This window comes from Clupea harengus, chromosome 4, assembly GCF_900700415.2.
Source record: "Clupea harengus chromosome 4, Ch_v2.0.2, whole genome shotgun sequence".
Taxonomy (NCBI): domain Eukaryota; kingdom Metazoa; phylum Chordata; class Actinopteri; order Clupeiformes; family Clupeidae; genus Clupea; species Clupea harengus.
Window position 1 is genome coordinate 21326317 of NC_045155.1, and position 22399 is coordinate 21348715.

The 22399-nt window shown below is 42.6% G+C and overlaps 1 protein-coding gene across 4 annotated transcripts in view; it reads right to left on the reverse strand.

The window, feature by feature from the left end:
- Positions 1-465: 465 nt before the first annotated feature.
- Positions 466-22399, reverse strand: part of plxna1a (plexin A1a) — a 165582-nt gene continuing 143648 nt past the window's right edge. For 2 of the 4 annotated variants that reach the window (XM_031566759.2, XM_031566758.2), the window contains exons 22-32: positions 20251-20507; positions 18114-18180; positions 14514-14660; positions 14069-14228; positions 10746-10849; positions 10554-10650; positions 8434-8624; positions 6916-7085; positions 6364-6576; positions 6082-6232; positions 466-4635 (exon numbers count right to left, since the gene is read on the reverse strand). In XM_031566759.2, the coding sequence (XP_031422619.1) occupies positions 4540-4635; positions 6082-6232; positions 6364-6576; positions 6916-7085; positions 8434-8624; positions 10554-10650; positions 10746-10849; positions 14069-14228; positions 14514-14660; positions 18114-18180; positions 20251-20507 (1653 nt within the window). In that variant the 3' untranslated portion in view covers positions 466-4539. Of the gene's footprint in view, positions 4636-6081; positions 6233-6363; positions 6577-6915; positions 7086-8433; positions 8625-10553; positions 10651-10745; positions 10850-14032; positions 14229-14513; positions 14661-18113; positions 18181-20250; positions 20508-22399 lie in introns of all 4 variants that reach the window. The other 2 variants (XM_031566757.2, XM_031566756.2) reach the window with 1 other exon arrangement.

The following is a 22399-nucleotide window of genomic DNA, read 5'->3' on the forward strand; positions in this document are numbered from 1 at the left end:
GTCGTGATGTACCAGTGAGCATCAGATGACACAACTCCATCCACCCAATGGTTCCCTTTCAGCTGCTGTTTTATGACATTAACACAGAGTCTACATTACAGAATGACAGAATCATTTACAGCCTCAGTAGTCCTGCAATCCTCTAGTAATTTCAATCATCCTCGCCTGAAATTAAAATCACATTACAGGTGGCAGTCATATGCAGTCTACAAAAAGAAGCAGTCTTTTCCCCCGCAAGAGCTAACTGGGCATGCAGTGGAGAAGGCTAAGGTTGGATTACACTCTCAGTTCAAACTAGTCCTTGTTGTCAAGAGGTTTTCAAGCGCTGACATTTCTGTTTCATGATACGCACTGCACTATATGGGCACAGGATATAATTTTTAAAATGATATATCTGCTATTGTACACTTCCATAAATACAACTTGATTTACAAAAACAGAGCAGTAAACACAATGACACACTGACACTTTTAGCAAAAATGTTTAATCTCTCCTTGATGCATGTGTTTATTTACAAGTAATAAATCTGCAAAATAGGAAAGAGCAGAATATTTACACAATGAACATTTAACAGCCAACCTGTCACAGTTGATTCAAGTCTGAAACTCTTAAAAATGTATCAGAATTCATAAAGTATTTAAATTCTTTAGTTTGTCTTCTTTAAGTCCACATTTCACACCTGTCCCTATGCTTTTTTTTTGTTGTTGTTGTAATTATCTTCTTAAAAAGTACAGCTTTTCCAATCAGCCAAAATAGGGCTAAAATAGGACATCAAAGTAACAGGGTGGATTATTTGGGCCGAGCAGAAACAACACAAACCAAAGAGAAGCACACAACTCAAAGCTTAGGGGCAAGGACCGCAGAAGGAATGGTGTGACCATTTAGGCTGTAGTCAAGCAGGCGCTTGTGGAGAATGGAAGAGGTCATGTAAGGTTACAGGATGGAAGGGGGGAGGGAGCTGACAAGGCACTCTGTGCAAAGTGTAAGCTCTGTGTCTGTAGAAACAGCTTCTTCATTAAAACATGTCTCGCTATTTTGTTTTCCAGGCCCGAAACAGCAAGAAAAACAAAAGACTCCCACAGCTGTCATTTGATCATACATGCGACAAAACTAAATAGTGGCAAAGCATAATTAATCAACACACAACCAAAAAGAAAAACAAAAAAACATTTGAGCACTTGCTTCATTTACAAGAATGAGTTTCAGAAATTTGATTGATTATGCTCATTCTGGAAGAAACAAAGAGAGAACAAAACAACACTCTCCTTCACCAGAAAAGGCTCAAACATCACAGCGCATGAAGTGCCTTGGCGTTTTCAAACACATCCAGCTGTTTAACCATCACAGTCATCAAAGCCAGTGCAGCAGAGAGGCAGAGCCCATCAACATTTCCATCAGAAATTAATGTGGAAACGAAATGCACTCAATCAGCTAGTAAATGCTTATTGATGTGTATAATAGTGCTTTAAGCCATTAAGCACCACGGAGAGGTCTCACTGGTAATCTTAATTGATTAAAAAATATCACTTTAACATGCATGGAAAACAAATTACCAAGTACCTTGAGACTGCGATATTAAGATATTGGTAGAAAAAAAAAAGAAAAAGAAGAAGAATGGAAAATAATTGTATTCGGAGACCACAATCACAAGTAAAGCCTTTTCTGTTGGACATATAACCCTGTTTCAAGTTTATATCAAGTATAAGTAGGAAATCCAGCCCTGTCAGTGTGGGGGTGGTATAAAGAGTTTTAAGGAGTCGGGTGGGAATGGGGGGGTGACTGAGCCACTGAGTGTGTTCTTGGGTTGCAGAGTGACATGGAGAATTCTCAATGAAGTCAGAGCTGCTTTGATGAAATTGGTTACTGCCAACTCTTTCATTATTCTATCTGGATAGGTCAGAGGGGAGGAGATGGTGTAGGCAGGTAAGATCAAGAGAGCTATGATTCGAACATGCACTGTTAGGAACGGTCTTGGAAGAACCCTTGATTTCATTTCAGGTAGATGATATCACAGTAGAGCAGAGACCAGGAGGATATCCAATAGAACCATTCAATAGAAAAAAAAACAACCAAAAAAATAACCTGCTCCTGAAGAGCAAAAACAAGGCGAGCTGAACGCAAGGAGAATTGTATGTCTACTGTGGTATGGAGGCCTGCTCCCAACTGATTCAGAGAGAGATTATAATATTGTATACTGTATATTTAAATAAAGATAAATAAAAAAGGATAACTTCTTCATTGAAACCATGCCACCTCATATAACCCCTGATGTTCAGTGGTGGGTATACTGAGGTAAAAAAAGGCAAAGACAGAAACTTCAAATCTATAGTTTGAGAGACTTTGAATTTCTTTCATTATTTCTGACCTAAATATTTCAGTTAAGTTTCAATGGCTGATTTAATCTCAATGGAAAGGGTAAAAGGAGTGTAGCTTTCTTCTGTTGTTTGAACATGTCTGGCTTTAGGAGGCTGCTGCCACACTTGAAAGGGAGCTGGGGTAACACAGAGAGCTTCACAAAGGTACAACATTTCAGAGGAATAAAAAAAAAGGGAGAACAGAAACACTTTGACAACGCCAAAGTAGATTTCACTGTCTTGTTACACATCACTGATGTTTACATTTTCTAAAATTGTTTCTTTTTCACACAATAGATCACAAAATAATAACAGATAACGTCCATTCTCTCACTGTGTACCACATGAAAGACTGTTTTTATATAGGCAATGTTCTATTTTGTTGCCATTGAAAAAAATAAACTAGGGAGAAAAAAAACAGTACAGTTTCAAATTCACTTAAGAGAATAAGAAAAAAATATAGCTGACCACAGTTTAAATTACAAAAACTGACCCAAGACAACTATCAATAAACTTCCACGACATATGGTGACCTGTAACTACATTTAAATCACATATGAGGAAATGTTTAGCTTACACAGCCCAAGACATGGGTTGGTTTAAAAAAAAAAAAGAAAAAATAACAGGCTCATGTCAATTCTGTACCACAATGTGTTCTAGAAGCCAAACTACAGTGTTCATCTTCTGACAGAACTCTACACTCACACTTCAGGCACTGAAGCCTCAGCCTCACTGAGAAGGATCTGGGGAAGGTGTGGGAGAAAATCAAAAGAGTAGTCAGTCCTTAGAGGGAGACCACTTGAGAGAAAGAAAGAAGGGAAGAGACAGAAAGAAAAGGAAGAGGGAGAGAGAAATATGAAATAAATTCACATCTGCTACACTTCACCATGCGACTGAACTATGATTCCCTCCCTCGAAGTTAGAATGGAATGCGATTCATACTTTCACACATTCTCCCTTAAACTGGGGGACATATATCCTTCATTTGACACTGTGGACCTGTATTGCCACTGCGGGAGCGAGGAGCTACTACACTAGTGCATGGCCCCAAACAACATGGATGCCTGTCCTTCAGGTGGCTAAACTCAGCTGGCAGATTCTGAGACAACATTTGGACTGTCTTTGTTGTCAGATGTACGTCATTTTTTTGCATTGCAACAAATGGCCATGGAATATAAAATAAAGCCATTTTAAAGAGATTTTACAATAAAACCACAATAGCACTGAAGGTCAAAAAGATATACATAAAACCAAAATACATTTCTAAGCTCACTCCAAACTTGGTCGTTATCCATCAAAAAACAAAGCTTCCAAACGCTGATATCTTTGTAGATCATTGTAGATACAATTTCAACTCTCACGGTCTCAGTCACTGGGCAAGTCAACAGTTAAATAATAGCACATTTTTTTTTTATCTAAAGAAAAAAGTTCTGCACTAAACAACATTCAAATAAAACATGGCACAGGACACCGTTTTTTTTCTTTTTCATTATTCAGTCTTTGAAATATCAAATCCATTTTTTTGTTGAACTCTCTACCATAAAATGGAAAACTTCTTTTCATTGTGTCTTTAAAAAAATGCAGTTGCATTCATTTATATATCTATATATATATATATATTTATATTCATATATTTCATCTTTTGTTCCTGTTATTTGTGCAAATTCAGCAGTAACACATGTGGCAGGAGACTGGAGAGAGTGGTCGGATCGATAAAACTAAAAATATAAAACCATTTTTTGAAAATGAAGCACTAAAAGGGAGTACCATCTATCCACATGGGAGCAGGACTCCCGAGTAAGTCCAGTCACACGATGGAAGTTTGATCCCTTAAGTCCAATGACATTCTGATCCGCTCGATCACTCCTTGCCTTCTACACAGCAGTCCAACAACTGCAATGGATGACTGATTGATTTAATAAAAAATAAAAAATAAAAACCTGTAGAGCAACCACCACTAAGAAGATGCCATCTTGGACTGTAACATTTCTTGGGCTCTTGGAGAGGAACCATGACGTGATGCAAAAGGCGCCCACCCTGGGAGTGTGTGGTGGGTCTCCAGTGTACTGCTTCTGTCCTTGTTGCAGTTCTTTAGCTTCCTGTTTTTGTGTGGGGGAGGGGTGGTGGGTGGGGGTGGGAGGGGTAAGAACGTTCTCCAGTTCCACCACTGCTAGCCGAGGGGTTCTCAGCTGGCCAGGGCCATGGTGTCAATGACCTGTTCCAGCTTACTGCGGAGTCTCTGCCTGCGAGCCTGGTCGTCCTTCTGTAGCGCAGTCAGGATCTGTGGAGGAGAGCAGAGCAAGAGAGAGATGAGAGGAGAGGAAGAAGAGGAAGAGCAGAGGGGAAGGACAGTACAGGAGCCCAGATGGGGGGTACGGGGAGGAGGGGCGGTAGAGGAACAAAGAAAGGGACCAGGCATTTACAAATGACAGAGGAGCATGACTGCATCTAATGCATCCTTGGACACACACACACAACACACACAACACACACAACACACACACACACACACAAACACACACACACACGCACGAGAGAGAGAGAGAGAGAAGAAAAGGCTTCCAAACAAAAATCTGAATAAAAAATCAAAGAAAGAAGCAGGCTTGATGGGGAGCACGGAGGAGAGGATCCAATCTGAGGACCGTTTTGGGAGAAAGACGAACGAAAGAGACAAAGGAGAGGACGGAGAGAGAGCGAGAGAGAAAGAGAGAGGTGAGGTCACTAACAGCTCAGGCTGCGGCTGCATAATGCTTCGCTAATTCTCCTTGGGCGCCTCGTGGACACCCACATCTGGATAATAAGCCGCCATGATTGCCACTGCAGCGTGCGGGCGAATAGAGCCAGCTGCAGTGCATTAGACGCCCAGAGGAGAGGGCAAGACAAAGAGGAGGATTGAGGGAGGCCACGGTGCTGGGGCCATGGTGTCACATGCTGAATGGGCTGAGGATTGGACCCCCACCTCCATTTAGCCGCGGCTGTGAGATTAGGGTTTGGGAGAGGGCACTCTCGCACCATGGTACGGATCTGTGCAATTGTAAGACTGCTCACAATAGTGCCAGTGATAGGAATAGGCTTAGGGGTGCGCACACACACACACACACAGAGAGAAAAACAGTAATGAGGATGCATTGAATAGCTGAGACTAAATGGCTTGTGCCTCATTATCTCTTTCTTCACACACACACATACACACACACACACACACACACACACACACACACACACACACACGGCTTAACAGTGATGGCTCCCACTTCTCATTAGCAATGTGTATCTCAGTGTGTGCTCATCTTCACTACACTATGTGTGCATAGATCACACCAAGCTGCTTTAGATGATACAGTACAGGACAGGTTGTCAGTGCCAGCAGAGATAAATATATGTACAGATGTATTGCAGTATTTGATTAAACTATGTACATGAAAATACTGTGGGGATTCTATGGGGTCTGAAATGATGATCTAAGTGAGGAGTAAGCTGCATATCATCTCCCACTTGTCAACATAAAAAGCTAATGAAATGACATGAAATGTCCTCTGGTGCAAAAAGATTCAGATTAAGGAATGAGGAAGTATGATACAACTCAAATCCTCTCTAGTGCCACTGACTGTAGAGATGTATAACAGCAGACGCGTGGTTAGCATGCTAGGGCGGTTAGCATGCTAGGGCAAACCCCCAGCTGCTGAGAGCCACACGCCAACCCACCGAGCAGCTGTGCTCCGCTCACCTCATCTTTGTACTTGACGATGTAGGAGTAGATCTCGTGCAGCGCGCTCATGCTGTTGAACTGGCTGAGGTGGAGCCGCGACTGCTCGGCCAGGTAGGCGCTCATGTCCTGGTCACTGATGGCAGGCATGCGTGCGATGTCCGAATAGTACCTGCGGGGAAGACCAGGCTGATCTGTATCTCATGCTGACACAACATTATGTGAGCACAGAGTTCATGTGTTTATATTAACAAAGGTCATCCTTAGTCAGCCTCATGTAAAATGTAAGGATTGTGAATGTACCTCTCCACCCAGTTCTTGTAGTTGGGGATGTCTTTAGCGTAGAGAAGCTTGTTGGAGGGCGAGTCCTTGCCCAGCTTGTGCTCGGAGGTGGAACAGGAGTCCATGAAGGTCTGGGCCACCACTGACAGACAGGCGTCCGTGATGCTGTTCTTGTGGATGTCAAAGACAAACTGGGGGTTCTTGATCACGTTCACCCAGAACCGGAGGGGTAGGCTGCGGACGGGAGTCATTCATTAGGTTATAAACCCCTTAGACAATATACCGCATGACCCGAGTCAATAAAATCACAATGTGATGCACTGATGCAATGTGCAAGCTGATGTATTCAACTTCAAGGTCATTTACATCAATGCACATAAAACAATCCAATTACCTACAGACACTGATGCACAAAGAACACGAGGTGCACATGAAAAGAACCATACACACACTGCCAAGAACAATAAGAGTACACACAAGTACAGTTCTGCCATACTTATGAATGACCCCCTCCCTCCCCATCCCTCCCCTCCCCCACGTTAGCACTCTGTGGAGCTCTCTGCTGCCGCTCACCAGTTGCTCTTCCAGGTGTGCCTGACGTCGGAGTCAGTGATCTGGTGCTTGTCGGCCTGCTCATCCAGGAAATCAAACATGTACTTGATGGCCAGAGGCAGGGCGCTGCCACGGTGGGCTGTGCTGAAGATCGTCTCAAAAAGGTCATCCACAAACTTCTGTAACGTACCCTGGAGTAGTCAACACAGTTATTAGAGTCATAAAACATTAATGCAAGCCAAGATCCCAGAATGCTAATGTTCATTTTTAAGACATTTCAATTCCTCTTAATACCAATACCCAATCCCAATACCTATTTGGTGAGCGCAGGTTTTTAATATGATTACATTATGTGAGACAAAGATAACATAGCATTTATGGTTATACAGAAATAAAAAAAAACCTCTCCATTCTAAAATGCATTTTGTGGTTGAAGCTAACAAGAGTCACAGCAGGGGTCTTCTTCAACATGCTGATGCTCAAGCATGGAAGCTGCCCTGACACCATATATTGAGCTCAAAATTGACCTAGCGCCTCAAACCCACAACTTCTTAAATAACCCTGAAATCAGTGACGCTGTGAAAGTGAAACCTGTGGCACTGGTTAAGTCTAAGAGGCCTCTCTGGTGAATGGCACATGGGCTCGATTGCACACACACACACAACACACAACACACACACACACACACACACACACACACACACACAGACACACACATTCTAGAGCTGAGCCACTGATCCGGGACCAGTGTTCTCCTCCTGTTCCTGTCAAACTCAAGCTGAGGGTCCCCAGCATGATAACAGGACAGCCCTCAGGAGGTGACTGGAGCGGGAGAGAGAGTGAGTGCCATCAGGATGCCGGTGACTTGTCTGCTGGTCATGGTGGCTACACAGACGAGCCCGGCGCGGTACCGTCGCCCGATCCTCCCCCCCCACCCCCCCAATGCAATCCATTGGCCTCCCTGCCACCACGCACCGAGGAGCAGTCGATCCACAACAAATTACCTGTCTCCTGCTGTTCCACTCTCCCTCCTCCCCATCACATTTATCTATCTTTTTATTATGAGGCCAAATTGACCACCCAAGAGGCTTGTAAACAGCTCCTCATTTCCATTCTCGCCTTCCCACACAATTAGAGGGAAACAATCAGCTGGAGACATAATGGAGAAAGGAGAGGAAGGAGAAAAAGGTAAAGTATGTGAGTGAGAGAGAGACAGAGAGAGAGAGAGAGAGAGAGACAGAGAGAGAGAAAGAGAGAGAGAGAGAGAGAAAGAGAGAGAGAGAGAGAGAGAGAGAGAGAGAGAGATGGGCTTTGTCTGGTCAGTTATGATACTGACGCCATGGTAACTAAGATAAAGCAAAGCATTGATTCAGAGTACAAATGTACTTTTAGAAGCTTTGAGGTTTTTGAGAAAACTCTCAGCACTTAGTTGGGAGATGTTTTTGTTTCCTATTGTGTGGTGTCATCCACTGTGAAGGAGCGAGACAATGAAGACAGGAGATGAAAAGATGTCAGCGCATTCTGTTAGTGGGCGCGTACCTTTGTAGCCAGCAGGCGGGTCAGGTAGATCTCGGACACCATCTTGCTCCCGCGGTCGCCCTCCCGCTGGTCGGAGTGGTCGTGGTTCTTGACCAGGTGCCACAGCTTGGTGCCGCTCTCCAGGTCTGGCGTGATCATGGGCGTCCGCGAGCGCAGGCTGTCAGGGCTGCTGGCCGTCCTCAGCATGCTCTCTGAGACAGTGTGCAAATAACACACACAGAGAGAGACGCGCGCGAGCGCGCACGCACACACACACACACACACACACACACACACACACACACACACACACACACACACACACACACACACACACACACACACACACACACACACACACACACACACACACACACACACACACACACACACACACACACACACACACAGAGACGGAGTGTGAGGACAGACATCATCCTTCAGATCTACACCCTGAGTGTGTCTCTCAAAGGCAACAATGCATGCGCCTCCTTTAAAGGTCATTTCCTATCAACTGGAGCTTTTTGGGTGGACACATTCAAAATTCAAATGCATCCATCAGGGATTTCACAAAGCCCAGTATTTAACGGATTCCATCAGGGAGTTCACAAATCCCAGTGTTTAACTGATTCCATCAGGGAGTTCAGAAAGCTCAGTCTTTAACCGATTCCAAACCACAGTACTCAGACAGAGAACAACAATTACAAACGAGGGAAAGCAAACACAAACAGCAACAAAAAAAGCCTACGGGAAATGGTGACAAATTGTAGCTAAGAATGCAAACTAATTGGTGAAGTGGACAACCACTGGCTGAGTCTGAGTGTAGAAGAGTCATTGGGCAATTACACAGCTCCAGCCCATTAGTCCAGCGTCTCATCTTATACTCCCGTCCTCCCTACAACCCCCCACTGCACTCAAACACACGCTACATGACACAAATTGTACATAATATTCTCCCCTATACAGGAACAATAATTGAACTGCAGTCTGAGAGGCCTCCCCAGAGGCAATGTGAAAGCACTGTTTCATTGTTAATCGGGCGAGTGTCACAAGTCAGAACAGGACACCAAAGAGATGCCAATCTGTTCTTGTGCTCGCTGTGGCACAGAGCCAGCGTGCCCCAGTTTGCGTTTCGCTTTTGGCCAAGAACCCAGACAGTTCCACAGAATAACAGACTTCACAGAGGTGTGGCTGAGAGGATTCATAATTGTAGATGCCGGGGGTATTTGTGGTGGGGGTATTTGTCGCGGGGCCGTGTAGACAATAATCATGAGTATTTGTTCTGACTGAAGGCACACTGCCGTCATGGCGAATGCCAGGTAGGATGAAGCTAGTGAAAAAAAGCCTTGCAGTTCCAATCTTCGTTACCATGCCAACCAAGGAGCCAATGGCAACAATGCAGGACACACAGAGAGGACACACTTGTGAGCACAATGCAGGACACACAGAGAGGACACACTTGTGAGCACAATGCAGGACACACAGAGAGGACACACAGAGAGGACACACTTGTGAGCACAATGCAGGACACACAGAGAGGACAGACTTGTGAGCACAATGCAGGACACACAGAGAGGACACACAGAGAGGACACACTTGTGAGCACAATGCAGGACACAAAGAGAGGACACACATAGAGGACACACTTGTGAGCACAATGCAGGACACACAGAGAGGACACACTTGTGAGCACAATGCAGGACACACAGCCGCTGCACTGCAGATGGATCCACTGGCCACCACACGGCTACTTCTCATGGCTTTGAGTGCCTGTAATTCAATGGCAATCATGTCCCTCCTTTTCTGAGGATGTGTATGCGGCAGTTTGCGCTCTCTTTCTTCCTTTGAGTGTGTACCAACTCTCCGAGACGAGAGGACACCGAGAGCCACAGAAGCGTGAGCAACTGCCATGAGACGGTGACATGACATGTTTGAAATGCCTCTGCAACTGAGAGGACCAGTGTCCCAATAAAAAGGTTTTTGCAATGAAACAAGCAGGCCATTTTTACAGAGGTCTGATCTTCCATTCCAATTAGATTTTCATGGACGAATGTATTTCCAAGTTCATTATTGGCTGATAAAGCGAAGCCTGAAGGGATCTTTGACATTATACAGGACAAGTGAAGGACAGACGTACTCACCATATCTGCTGAGAGATTTAGTGAATGTTGAGGAATTGGAGATGTTGTAGGCTGAGTTCTGCTTTGGCACTAGGGCAACGGCTGACCCGTCTGTAACCTACAGTTTGATAGATTGGATCAGGTCACTGAGCGATATAAACATACATACATACATTCAAAACAATAGCAGTAGAGAACGCTTATTTCACGTACCTGATAGTGAGCGAGAGTGTTCAAGCGCTTCCAGTCATTGTCAATCTTTGTGGTGACATCCTCATCTTGGAGAATGATTCGAGCCATCCTGCCCTGGCGCCACTCTGCAATGGACCAAAAAATGATATAAGCAAGATTCCAAAAACATTACCTTGACTGGGCTCTAAAATGGCTCCTTGGTGAGGTGAGACAGTGGGGCGACAATCTTTTAAAGAGAAAACAACATTTCAGAAAATTCAAAACCTACCATACAATTCTTAAAAAAACCCTAGATGTTTTTCAGTCTTGTGCTTTGACACTTTCAATGAGGCACACATTGACAGTTACACCCACGCTATGCGCCCTTTGCTAAAAGCAGAATTATACAACAATAGTTGAATCCATTCTATTCGGTAACACTTTATTTGAAGGGGTGTGCACGATACTGACATGACCCCGTCATAACCATGACATGATACCTGTCATGAATATGAAGGAGTCTTTATGAATGTTTATGACTGTTGTCATTAAGTCCATCATTTTTAATGCAAAGTTGACATTGTTTGGGATGTCTCATGTCAACTTGACATTAACCAAGACAACATAACCTGTCACAAACATGCCTAATTATCAAACTTAGAGTGGGTGCTGATCCCACAGAGCTGGTGTAGGGCCCTCCTTAATGTTTTTAAATGGTTTAAATGTGTTTAAAGTACAAGTTAAAGTACAACATTGATAACATTGAAAATACAAACAAAGACATGTGTGGTAGTTCATTAGAATTTGTTAATGTGAATTCATATTTGTGTGTAGATATATATATTTCTGTAAGCCTGGTTTCTGCCAATTAGAGGGGAGGTACTGACAGCCAATGAGATGACTTAATTTTGTTTTCTATGAGAGTTGGTTAGAGAAGAAGAACTGAATAAGATGATGGATGTTTAAGAGAGAAAAGACTGCCTGAAAGACTGAGAAAAGTGGGCCTGCAAATGCTGATGGCTGTGATAACATTGTTCCTCATCACCATAACCTATAATTTCATACAGGCATTTAAGGCAGCCCAGCCCTGTTCACTGTTTTCTTCCCCTCCTACTCCAGACCATCTCCACTGTGGGATGCTGCTTCAGTCTTTCCACCTGATCTACACACACACACCCTCCTACTCTAGACCATCTCCACTGTGGGATGCTGCTTCAGTCTTTCCACCTGATCTACACACACACACACACACACATTTACATTTAGTCATTTAGCAGACGCTTTTATCCAAAGCGACTTACATATGTGCGACTTACAATGTATACACATTTTACACTGATGGCACACTGCACATCAGGAGCAATTAGGGGTTCAGTGCCTTGCTCAAGGACGCTTCGACAGGGACTCGAACTAGCAACCTTCTGATTACTAAACGACTTCTCTACCCCCTGTACCACTGTCAGTCTTTCCACCTGATCTACCTGCAGAAACCCTCTGCTTACAGCTGCCCATTCCCACCAAACTGCTATGCACAGATTCTACTCTGTTTATGATAGTTACATATTGTGTGTGCTAGCCGACTTACTCGTAATAATAAACAAACACCATTATTGCCATAGTTTTCTCCTTCATTGCTCTGCATATCCTTATAATAGTAACCTTATGACAACACTCTATTCCCACTAAGCGGTTTTACAACCAATACTTTGAATGCTGGCTCTTTTTTATCCACTATCAATCCTGAATGCATCATGGAATCTCGCATGCATCATGTATATATGCCACATGTATGCTAATATTTTGTATCCTTATAAATTAATCTGCCTCCTCTTCTCCTCTTCTCCTCCTCTCCTCCTTCTTGTTCTCCTCTCCTCCTTCCCTTCTGCCCCCTCCCCACTCTCTTTTTCTATCTTTCTACCCAAGCAGATGGGTCCCCCCCCGAGCTGAGGTTCTGCTCAAGGTTTCTCCCTGTTTAAAGGGAATTTTCCCTTGCCCCTGTCGCCTTGAGACAATTGTTATTGGCACTATAAAAAATTAAATTGAATTGAATTATCCTGGCTTGATAGGACATTTACACTCACTTCCTAAGTTGAACTGTTAACTGGTGAAACCTTTATGTGTAGAGTTAAGAGCAGTTACGAAAAGTGTACATGTAAGTAAATGTCCTATTCATTTTCAATTTAAAAGTTACAACAGTGGCTGAGTAAGGTGATTGACAAGCCTAATGTACGTAGAGGATGTCTATCCTATATTTAGCTACAGCCATTTAGTTGCAGAACTTGGGTGAATTTGTTTCTTAATTCTGTTGATTTAGATGTGAATCCCACCATTTTGTGCTATCCACTAGATAAGTTAAATTGAAGGAAGGGCTACACTGGAATCCACTGCGGAGGGTTCTTGAGGAGTCTCGGACATAACTCTGCCCACTTGACTCAAATGACAGGTCTACTGTTTTTGGGTTCATTTGTCTCCAAAACGGATAGAATATAAAGGTGAAAGTTTCTTCTTTTAGTTGTTTATTTTAATATTTATATTATCCTCTAAAAACTATTCTTCAGTTTTAAAAGAAGTCTGAAATTATGAAAGTATCATTATCTCACCTTCTGGTATCTTCAGTGTATCTATATATATATATTTTTTTTTTGAGCAAATACAATAAAGGAAAACTATTGGCTTGTGTATTGCTTTTGTTATGGTCTTTTCCAATATTCACATCACACCTGCCAACATGTTTCATGTTCAATGTATGAAGACGTTACAGCTGCAGTTGACACTGTTATAACATTCAAGGAAATTGATTTGAAATTACAAAATTGTACCACTGTAGTTGACGTACAGCAATAATGACAGGATGATGATTATCATGACACTGTTATAAAATCATTTGACTGTGTAATTAACTGTACCAAATTGTACCACTGTAGTTGAGGTCAAGGAACATATTCATGTCAAAATGATTATGGTCTCATGACTGCCCATGTCTAAACCAACCACATATGATAGTTTAATGTAATGTTAACACATATATAGTTTAATTAATTTTGATAATTAGGCCTGTTGTGCCATGTTTATGTCTTGGTTAGTCATAAGAGAGAGACAACAGAGACACTGACAGGTTATGCTGTCTTGGTTAATGTCAACTTGTCATAACAAAGACATCCCAAACAATGTCAACTCTGCATTACAAATGACATAATTTAGGGAATGACACTTCATAGCAACAGTCATAAACATTCATAAAAACTCCTTCATGTTCATGACGGGTGTCATGTAATGATTATAACAGTGTCATGTCAGTCTTATGCACTGCCTTTCAAATAAAGTGTTACCTTTGAGTCTATGCTCCATTTGTGAGCAGGTCTTACCCAGGTCCATGTCCCCAGCCTTGGGCCTTTGGGAATATGGGCTGCCCTTGTAGGCAGCATCCAGGAGCTTTTCCTTCACCTGGGTGATGGTGTCACAGTTCAGGCACTTCACCATCACATCTGGGGCATTCTCATTCTCCGGGTTCACACAGTGGAGCGTCTACAGGGGACACAAACACAGACAATTATTCTGTCCTTGCTGCCATTTGAATAAATATTTACACACTCACAGATAAGTGCAGAGTTGCCTTGGGGAAAGTGTACATTATTTCAGTGTACTACACCGTAAAGAAGTGGGAAATACAGATACTCTTCCAGAGAGGTATTATGCACAGTGGTCTAATATTCTGATCTTTATAAATAAAGTAAGTGGGATGACACTGGAAGAGTTAGCATTAAAGGAGTGTTATTAGGCTGGCCAGTGTTTTGTGGGTGCCTGGCTCACCAAGGTCTTGTAGTCGATCTGCTGACGGATGAGCTTGTCCTCGCTGAGGGAGTAGCGCGCCTCGCCTGTGATGGCGTCGATGGGGCCCTTCTCCATCTGCTGTTTCATGGCACAGTACAGCATGAAGAGGGGCTCCCCAGCACACTCCTGAGAGAAGGATGGAGAGAAGGAGAGAGAGAGGAAGAAAGATACAAGTCAATAGAGACAACAATTGGTGCAAGAGCAGCACAGATTGTACCCTTTTCCCTCTGATCACACAGGAGTATAAATTGTTGACAACAGAAGTAGTAAGACGACATATATTCTGTGTTGCCTAATATAACACCATATGGTCATTATTTGCACAATTTCATACATAAATCCAATAATAGTATATAAAAAGCACAGTATATATGACATAATGTATACTGCAGAGACTAAAATTGAGAGGCTCCATGTTAAGTCCATGCCACCAGTCGGCTTTTATCCACAGCTTGACACCAGAGCCAGGCTCCCTCGCTCACTCCATTTGATGTCCACTGCTTTCAAATAATCACAAGAGCTTGCCAATCAATACAGCCATTACCCTTCCACACAGAGAGATGAAATACACTTGGGAAGACAAACAGTTGAAATGAGGGGGAAAACAGTGGGAAATGGTGGCAGTTGATGGAGAGGCGAACAGGATGTTAACGATTGGGAGGAAGTGCTTAAAAAGTACTCAGCCTTAGAAAAAGAAACTAGACTGGGGATGAGCTAGGGCAGGTAAGGACAGAAGATGGCAAAGCCAATGAAAGTAAAAAGAGTTATCGGGGGCCAAGCAGTGAAGCTGCGTAGACACCCAATGTGCTTCTACCTGTTCTTACTATTCATCTTTCCTCTTCTGACTTTGGAGTCTACGCCAGCCCCTAGAACTGCATGGTAAAACAGTTTTAAACTTGGCACACTTGATAGGGAAAAATCCCTGATTCTTTTCAAGTTTCATGTCTATGCCTCGAGCACTCTAGCGCCACCAACAGGTTAAGGTTGAAATTGCGCGTATGTGTTTAACTTTTGAACTGTATGCCCGATTTTTATAAATGATGGATTGATCATTGGATTCCTCGGATTCCAAGCAGAGTTCATTGCACCCTTTAACGTTTCCACCATATTGGATTTAATGGACAAGTTAAAAACTTCTTCACAGGACACATATTTTGTCCTATTCTCACCAAATTTACCACAGGTGATCCTAAGCCCAACTTTATAAAAGTTATCATATGGATTTCTGATTTTCAAAAGAGATTTGATCCATCACAGCCAATCAAAATCGGTAGCAAGGCTTCCAAACAGGAAGTGAGGTCATATCTCAGCAACAGTTTGATGTATCAAAACCCATAGACATCTATATATGTCTATGTCAAAACCACACTTACATGGACATGGACTCGAGACCCCATTTTAAGAAACACAAAAAGAACTGTGTCATTTAACCACTAGGGGACACTGCAATAAGTAAGAATGCATTTTGGCTTACAACTAAAAAACTAAAAAAACAATATTCTTCTGCCTGGTAATACAGTGGGATATCCCAAAGCTGAGACATGGCAACTTGTAATGTCAGCCTATTAGATGCCGGTTGTTAAATTGTATTCAATCAAATAGTTACTAATTCTTCAAAGGCCACAGATTTTCAACAAATTTGGCACAGATGATGTTAAGACCAAGCCTCACAAAAGTTATCAGATAGATTTTAGATTTTCGAAACTGTTTGTCCGTTACAGCTAATTGAAATTGGCAGTGAAGCCTCCAAACTGGAAGTGAGGTCATATCTCAGCAACTGTTTGATGTATTGAAACCAGGACCCCTTCCTGAGGTGGTACAAAAAAATATAATAAGCAAACACACATTTTTCCTAATAATATTTAATGTGTTGGCCTTTCAAAAGTGGTTGTCATGTCTGGTGATATCTCCCCAGACCCCAGAGACAGGTCATGACAACCTATCATGGCCCCCTCATCGCTGCTTGCAGCAATATTTGTCTTATATTTCTCGTGTTCTGTCTCCAAGAGTTCTGGCGTTCAAGCTGTGCTTTTCCTTTGTTTTCCTGAGCCATTACAGCTTTTAAATGCAATTAGTTAGCGCTTCAATTGGAAACATTTCATTCTGATCGGCTGCAGTCAACTTTGGAAGTCATAAGAACATGTTATACTTGTTATGCTCTCATGTCCTCATCACACTTAAGTGAAATTTGATTTCCACTGGGGAATAGCTTTGTGTAACAGCACATTCCATGATCAAGGTCAAGAGTAATTGAGATCTGGTGGTGGTGCAGGTGCTGGTCTGTGTGTGAGTGTGTGTGTGTGTGTGTGTGTGTGTGTGTGTGTCTATGGAAATGTGGAAATCCATTCCTCTGACACCCACACATGAAGGCCCCTCTACTCTTCCTCCCTCCAACACCATATGCTGTCAACGTCTCGTTAGCATCTGTGCTAATTAGCCAGACAGCTGCTAACTAGAAACGGAAGGTGCCTACATCACTCTCGGAAGAGACCTTGGTGCGGCACGCCTGTCAGTGAAATTATCCCTAATTTCCCCTTCTCTGCCTTCATCTGGCACACTGTATTGGTCTGGATAAGGAGGAGACATGAGGCAACATGGAGGGAATCTGTGAGTGTGTCTGAGAGTGTGTGTGTATGTCTGCGCATGTGTGAGTGTGTCTGAGTGTGTGTGTGTATGTCTGTGCGTGTGTGAGTGTGTGTGGGTACGGGTGTGGGTGTGAGTGTGTCTGTGTGTGTGTGTGTTGTGTGGGTGGGAGTGCGGGTGCATCAGGGGATGGGGGAGGACGAGGTGGGAGCATCGGGGAGAGAAGCCTGGAAACACACTTTCAAAAGAGCTGATGACAGCCAGGCCTAAGATCTTCATTAGAAAAAGAGCACAGAAAAAATACTCCAATGACGGTGAGGTCCTACCACAGCCTTGACTGAACGGGCAGCGACCAGAATGCTAATTCTACCGTCAAAAGCAACCAGAGACTGGATGCATTCGATTTGAGCGCTCCCAATCTCCGACACACGCCTACAGCATTGACAGCTTCATCTCAAGATTTCAGGCAACATATAAAAACCCAGGGGGCCAGAGCCAAAGACCCTCATTTAAAATGCATCATTTTCAGGAGCTTTGAAGACGACTTCAAAAACAGGCTTTTATCACACATATACTTCAGTGTCTGCGATAGTACATCAGCAGGCTATCTGCTTTGCGTAAATGTGAAATGGTTTGTCCGCTGGCTATACAGGCCATTGATGGGAATGCGAACAGCATCAAGGGGTTGAAAAGAGACCGGTGTTTACTTTCTTGCCTCCAAATTTATATTTATCCTTTGACCGCCAGACACCTTCCTTTCAGCAGTGACTAATGCAAATCGGAAGTATTCTTGCTCCTCTGTCTTTACCGGTGCACGGCCTCTCAGTGTGATTGGTCTGATGAAACCTCAGCACCCACAGAGGAAGGAAAGTGAGGGAAGGAGGGAAGAAGAGTGAGAGGGAAGGAGAGAGAGAGAGGAAGAAATGAAAGAAGGATGAGGTGAGACAGCAGTCACTTCTATGGCTCTGATGTGTGAGCGAGGCGGCGGTGGCTTACCTTTAGAAACTTGTACAGCAGAAAGGTGAACCAGTTGGTGAGCATTTTCTCAGCAACAGACTCCGTTCTGAATGAGAGATGAGAAATGAGAAAACAAAGATGCATCAGTCAGGAGAGCTGACCACCACGCAGCATGTATCCTCCACCCAGCAGAGGCCGTTCTCAAAGGACATTTCACTACACAATAATCAAAGGCACACAGGGTTTTCCCTCAACTGATAATGGTAATTCAATCAGCCAGTTGTCATAATTGCTTAGATTTTCAAAGTCTCTGCAGAACCTCTGACCTAACCCTGACTTCTAACCCTGGACAGCAGCCCATTGAAACGGCATCATTAAAACATCTTAGAACTCACTTAGACACATTCTCTATGTGTTTGCTAAAGACCATGGCTCAGACCATTGGAGGCAAGAAATTCTGGGGTGAAGGCTAATGTTTATGCATTCTCTACATGGACAAGGCAATATGAATATTAGTGTAAAAATAAATGTGTAAAATGAGAAAAAATAACTTTAAACTCCACAGTTTCTTGTGAGAATATTTAACATCATTCAGATGAAAGAAAGGAAAGATTTACTTAACCAGTGTAAGAACATGCAAGTTAAATCTCACTAATGTTCAACAATGATAAAAGAAATAACGTACACACATTCATTGAACATTTGTCGATATATATATATATATATATATATATATATATATATATAAATATATCATGCTGAACATTAGTTGAGCATTAGAATGCTCAACAAAGATTAATTAAATTGTTTACTGTTTATTCAATATTTGTACATGCATTGTTGCATAGGTTGAGTGAGTCATTCAAATGAAATTTAATGATTCTGAAAATATGCAGGTATATTCATGAGTCGTCACATATAATCTATATATTATCTGTCAAACATCTACAGACAAAGTGAAACAACTGAATTGTTGTATCCCAACAGCAAGCCAGACAGACTATTACCATTTTTGCTTTTTCTTGTCCCTTGCTTTTTTTTACAGTGAGGACCTAAAATAGCTGAAGCCTTGTATTGTCTGTACGAGCCTCAGAAAGATCAGACTGTGCATCTCTGACAGCATCTGATCTGCTATCACTAAATACGGTAAGAAGCCCAAGCCAAGATAAACTAGTGGAGTATTGATAAAGCTGTAAAAAAAAAAGTTATTTCATAGTATCTGAGAACACAACACAAAGAAATGTCAGCCAGATGTTATCGCATACTTCATCAGAATAGGGAAAAAATGAAACCCAAGAAGGAAATATAGGTTTTCAGTTTCAGTTTGTAGTCTATTTAAAAACCACAGGCAGGTAGGAGCACTGTCCATTATTTCAGTTCTTTTTTTCTTTTTTTTTTATAAACAACATGTTTTAATACGGCATGTTTTTATAGTTCTTAAGCAAAGCTTTGAGAACAAAACTGAGATTGAAGGTTTATTTTCAGCACTACATTTTAATTTATTCAAAGAATATTTCACTTAATTGCAATACTGTGTTGTTTAATCTAATCACCGTAATCACTCAGATTCCATACAATAAATAACTTGAGAGGTCTTCCCATCAGACACTCTGCCTCTCTCTTAGTGTCTACTTTAACCTCTACTGGTGTCAGTGAATGTGTGTGTGTGTGTGTGTGTGTGTGTGTGTGTGTGTGTGTATGTGTTATGGTAGTTTTGCAGAGTGTTCCTGTCTTCTCTCTTCCACTCTTGGTGTTAATGTTCTCTGACACGGACATGTTGAGGAGAGAGAAAACACACAAACTGTGTAGCAGAATAAATTATTGCCATTATCACTGACGTGTACAGTATCCGTGTGTGTGTGTGTGTGTGTGTGTGTGTGTGTGTGTGTGTGTGTGTGTGTTTGTGAATGCCACCATCTCGTTGTCTGAATTTGTTTACATGTTTACTAGTGGGGTATGTAAGAATAATACCCCTAGCACAGACTCTACATGATAACATGTGTGATAAGGTAAAACATGAATACAAAAGGTAAAAGCCAAAAGACACACTAATCTAACACTACTTAGATGTTATATGTGTGTGTGTGTGTGTGTGTGTGTGTGTGTGTGTGTGTGTGCGTGTGCGTGTGCGTGTGCGTGTGCGTGTGCGTGTGCGCGTGCGTGTGTCAAAGCCCACCTGCGCAGCAGCAGCTTGGGGTGGTTCTTGCTCTCCAGGTTCTTGTCGATGAGGTCAGAGAGGAGCTGCTTGAGGACTCCGGTGGCGTACTCCATCTCGCCCTGCAGCGCGGTCATGATGAGGGAGGCCACGTTGCCGCGGTCGCGCATGGAGAACGAGCGCTGCGCCTCCAGCGTACGGATGAAGCTCAGCAGGAAGTGCTTCTTGGTCAGGAGCTGGCCGAAAAGCGTCAGGGCCTTCTCCACGTTGGCCTGCACCTGTCAGCCACAGGGGGACAACTGTCAGGGGGACACCTCAGCAGAGGAGGACACAGTCTGGGGGGACACCTCAGCAGAGGAGGACACAGTCTGGGGGGAGACAGAGCTCAGGGACACAGACAGATGGAGCTGCGTAGAGGAGACTCTATAAGGCACAGTTGCTTATGTCCCCTGCATAGTAAAAAGGCTCGTCCAACCATGGGCATAGGACGTTTGTGTGGTAACAAGAAGGCTAAAACACATGGATAGTCGTATCAGTTGCTTAAGGCATGAGAGAGTAAGGTTTACACACTACAAAACTGTGTAGCCACTGGTCAGAGTCACACTGGATGTTTACAAATAACTGATGCCTATGCCTCAGGATACTTTTCATATTTATACAGTATATTCGGGTATACAGTATATATACTAATTTATAATTTATAGAAGAATTCAAAGTGTTGCTAAGAGAATATTTTAATACTGTAAGATTACAGAAATACATATTTTATGGAATATTTTATGGAAGTGTTGCAGACAACATGGTCCTGTTTTTATTATTTCATTATTGCAAAAGAGATTTCCTGTAGAAAGTGATAGTTTTGAAGCCTAACCTAACAAAGATGTCAAACAGAACGTCTGCATTCTATAAGAAACTACAACACTGCTTCAATGTCCAGCCTGCTGAAGGTGGAATGTATAGAAACTAGGGCTGTCAATAGATTAAAAAAAATTAACTAATTAATAGCACATTTTGAAATTAATTAATCGCGATTAATCGCGATTAAAAGTTTTTTTTTCTTCTTAAGACTAAATCTTATAAATAAACAAGTAATCACTTCAGACAGTGTGTATTTTAGACACTGTTGTTTAATTGTATTTTTTTTAACACAATGGTGCCCCTCAACGGTAAACCGTAAGAATTTCCCCTGAAGCAATTCGAATCACCTCAATCAGCCCACTGTCCTCAACTATGTTGATGGGCCGACAGTCACTGGCATCCCAAATGGTAACCTTTTCACGGACTGGTCTAGTTATTTTCCTAGAGAAGTCGTGGAGTATGGGTTGGCGATCATCTAACCTGGGACTGCTTTCTGTCGGGTGCTTTGCATTAAGGTGATAGCTAAATTCAGCTTGACAAATGCTACATACAACTTTAGTTTTGTCGATTGTTCCCTCATTTTGGCTCTTAAACAATCCCTCCGCTCTCTCCATCTTCAACTACCGCAGTGGTTCTCAAACTTTTTCTGTCATTCCCCGCTTTGAACAAGGGGGGCTATTCAAGCCCCACCTGTCCCTCATCGCTCCCATAAAATGGTAGGTCAAGCCCCCTACTTACGGGCTACATTGCCCGAGGGGACACAGGTTCAAGTCTGGCCTGATGTAATTTCCCAATGCTCTCCCCACCTCTTTTCCGCCTCGCTTACTGTCATAACTTCATGTCCTATCCAAATAAAGGCATTTTTTTTTTTTTAAGTTGCGTTAATTGCGTTAAAATATTTTATCGCGTTAATCGCGGCCGCATTAATCGCATAGATTAACACGTTAACGCTGACAGCCCTAATAGAAACACATTTATACATGTTTTATGAAAACAGTAACAATTGAATATATCTCAAGGTGCTTGACAGCCTGAACCCCCTAAAACAAGGACTATGGTGGTAGTGGCAAGGGAAAAACTCCCTTTTAACAGGCTGAAATGAGAGAGTCAGAAGCAAGCAGATTAATTCATCCATGCAACACGATAAAACATATTAGCATACTTGCGGCATACACACACTCAAGGATACACACAAGATTGATAGTGAATATAATGGAAAGAGCCAGTATTTAAAGTATTGGTTGTAGAACAGCTTGGTGGGTATACAGTGAGCAGTGGGAAAAGTGATGCTAGATTACTACTTTCACAAATT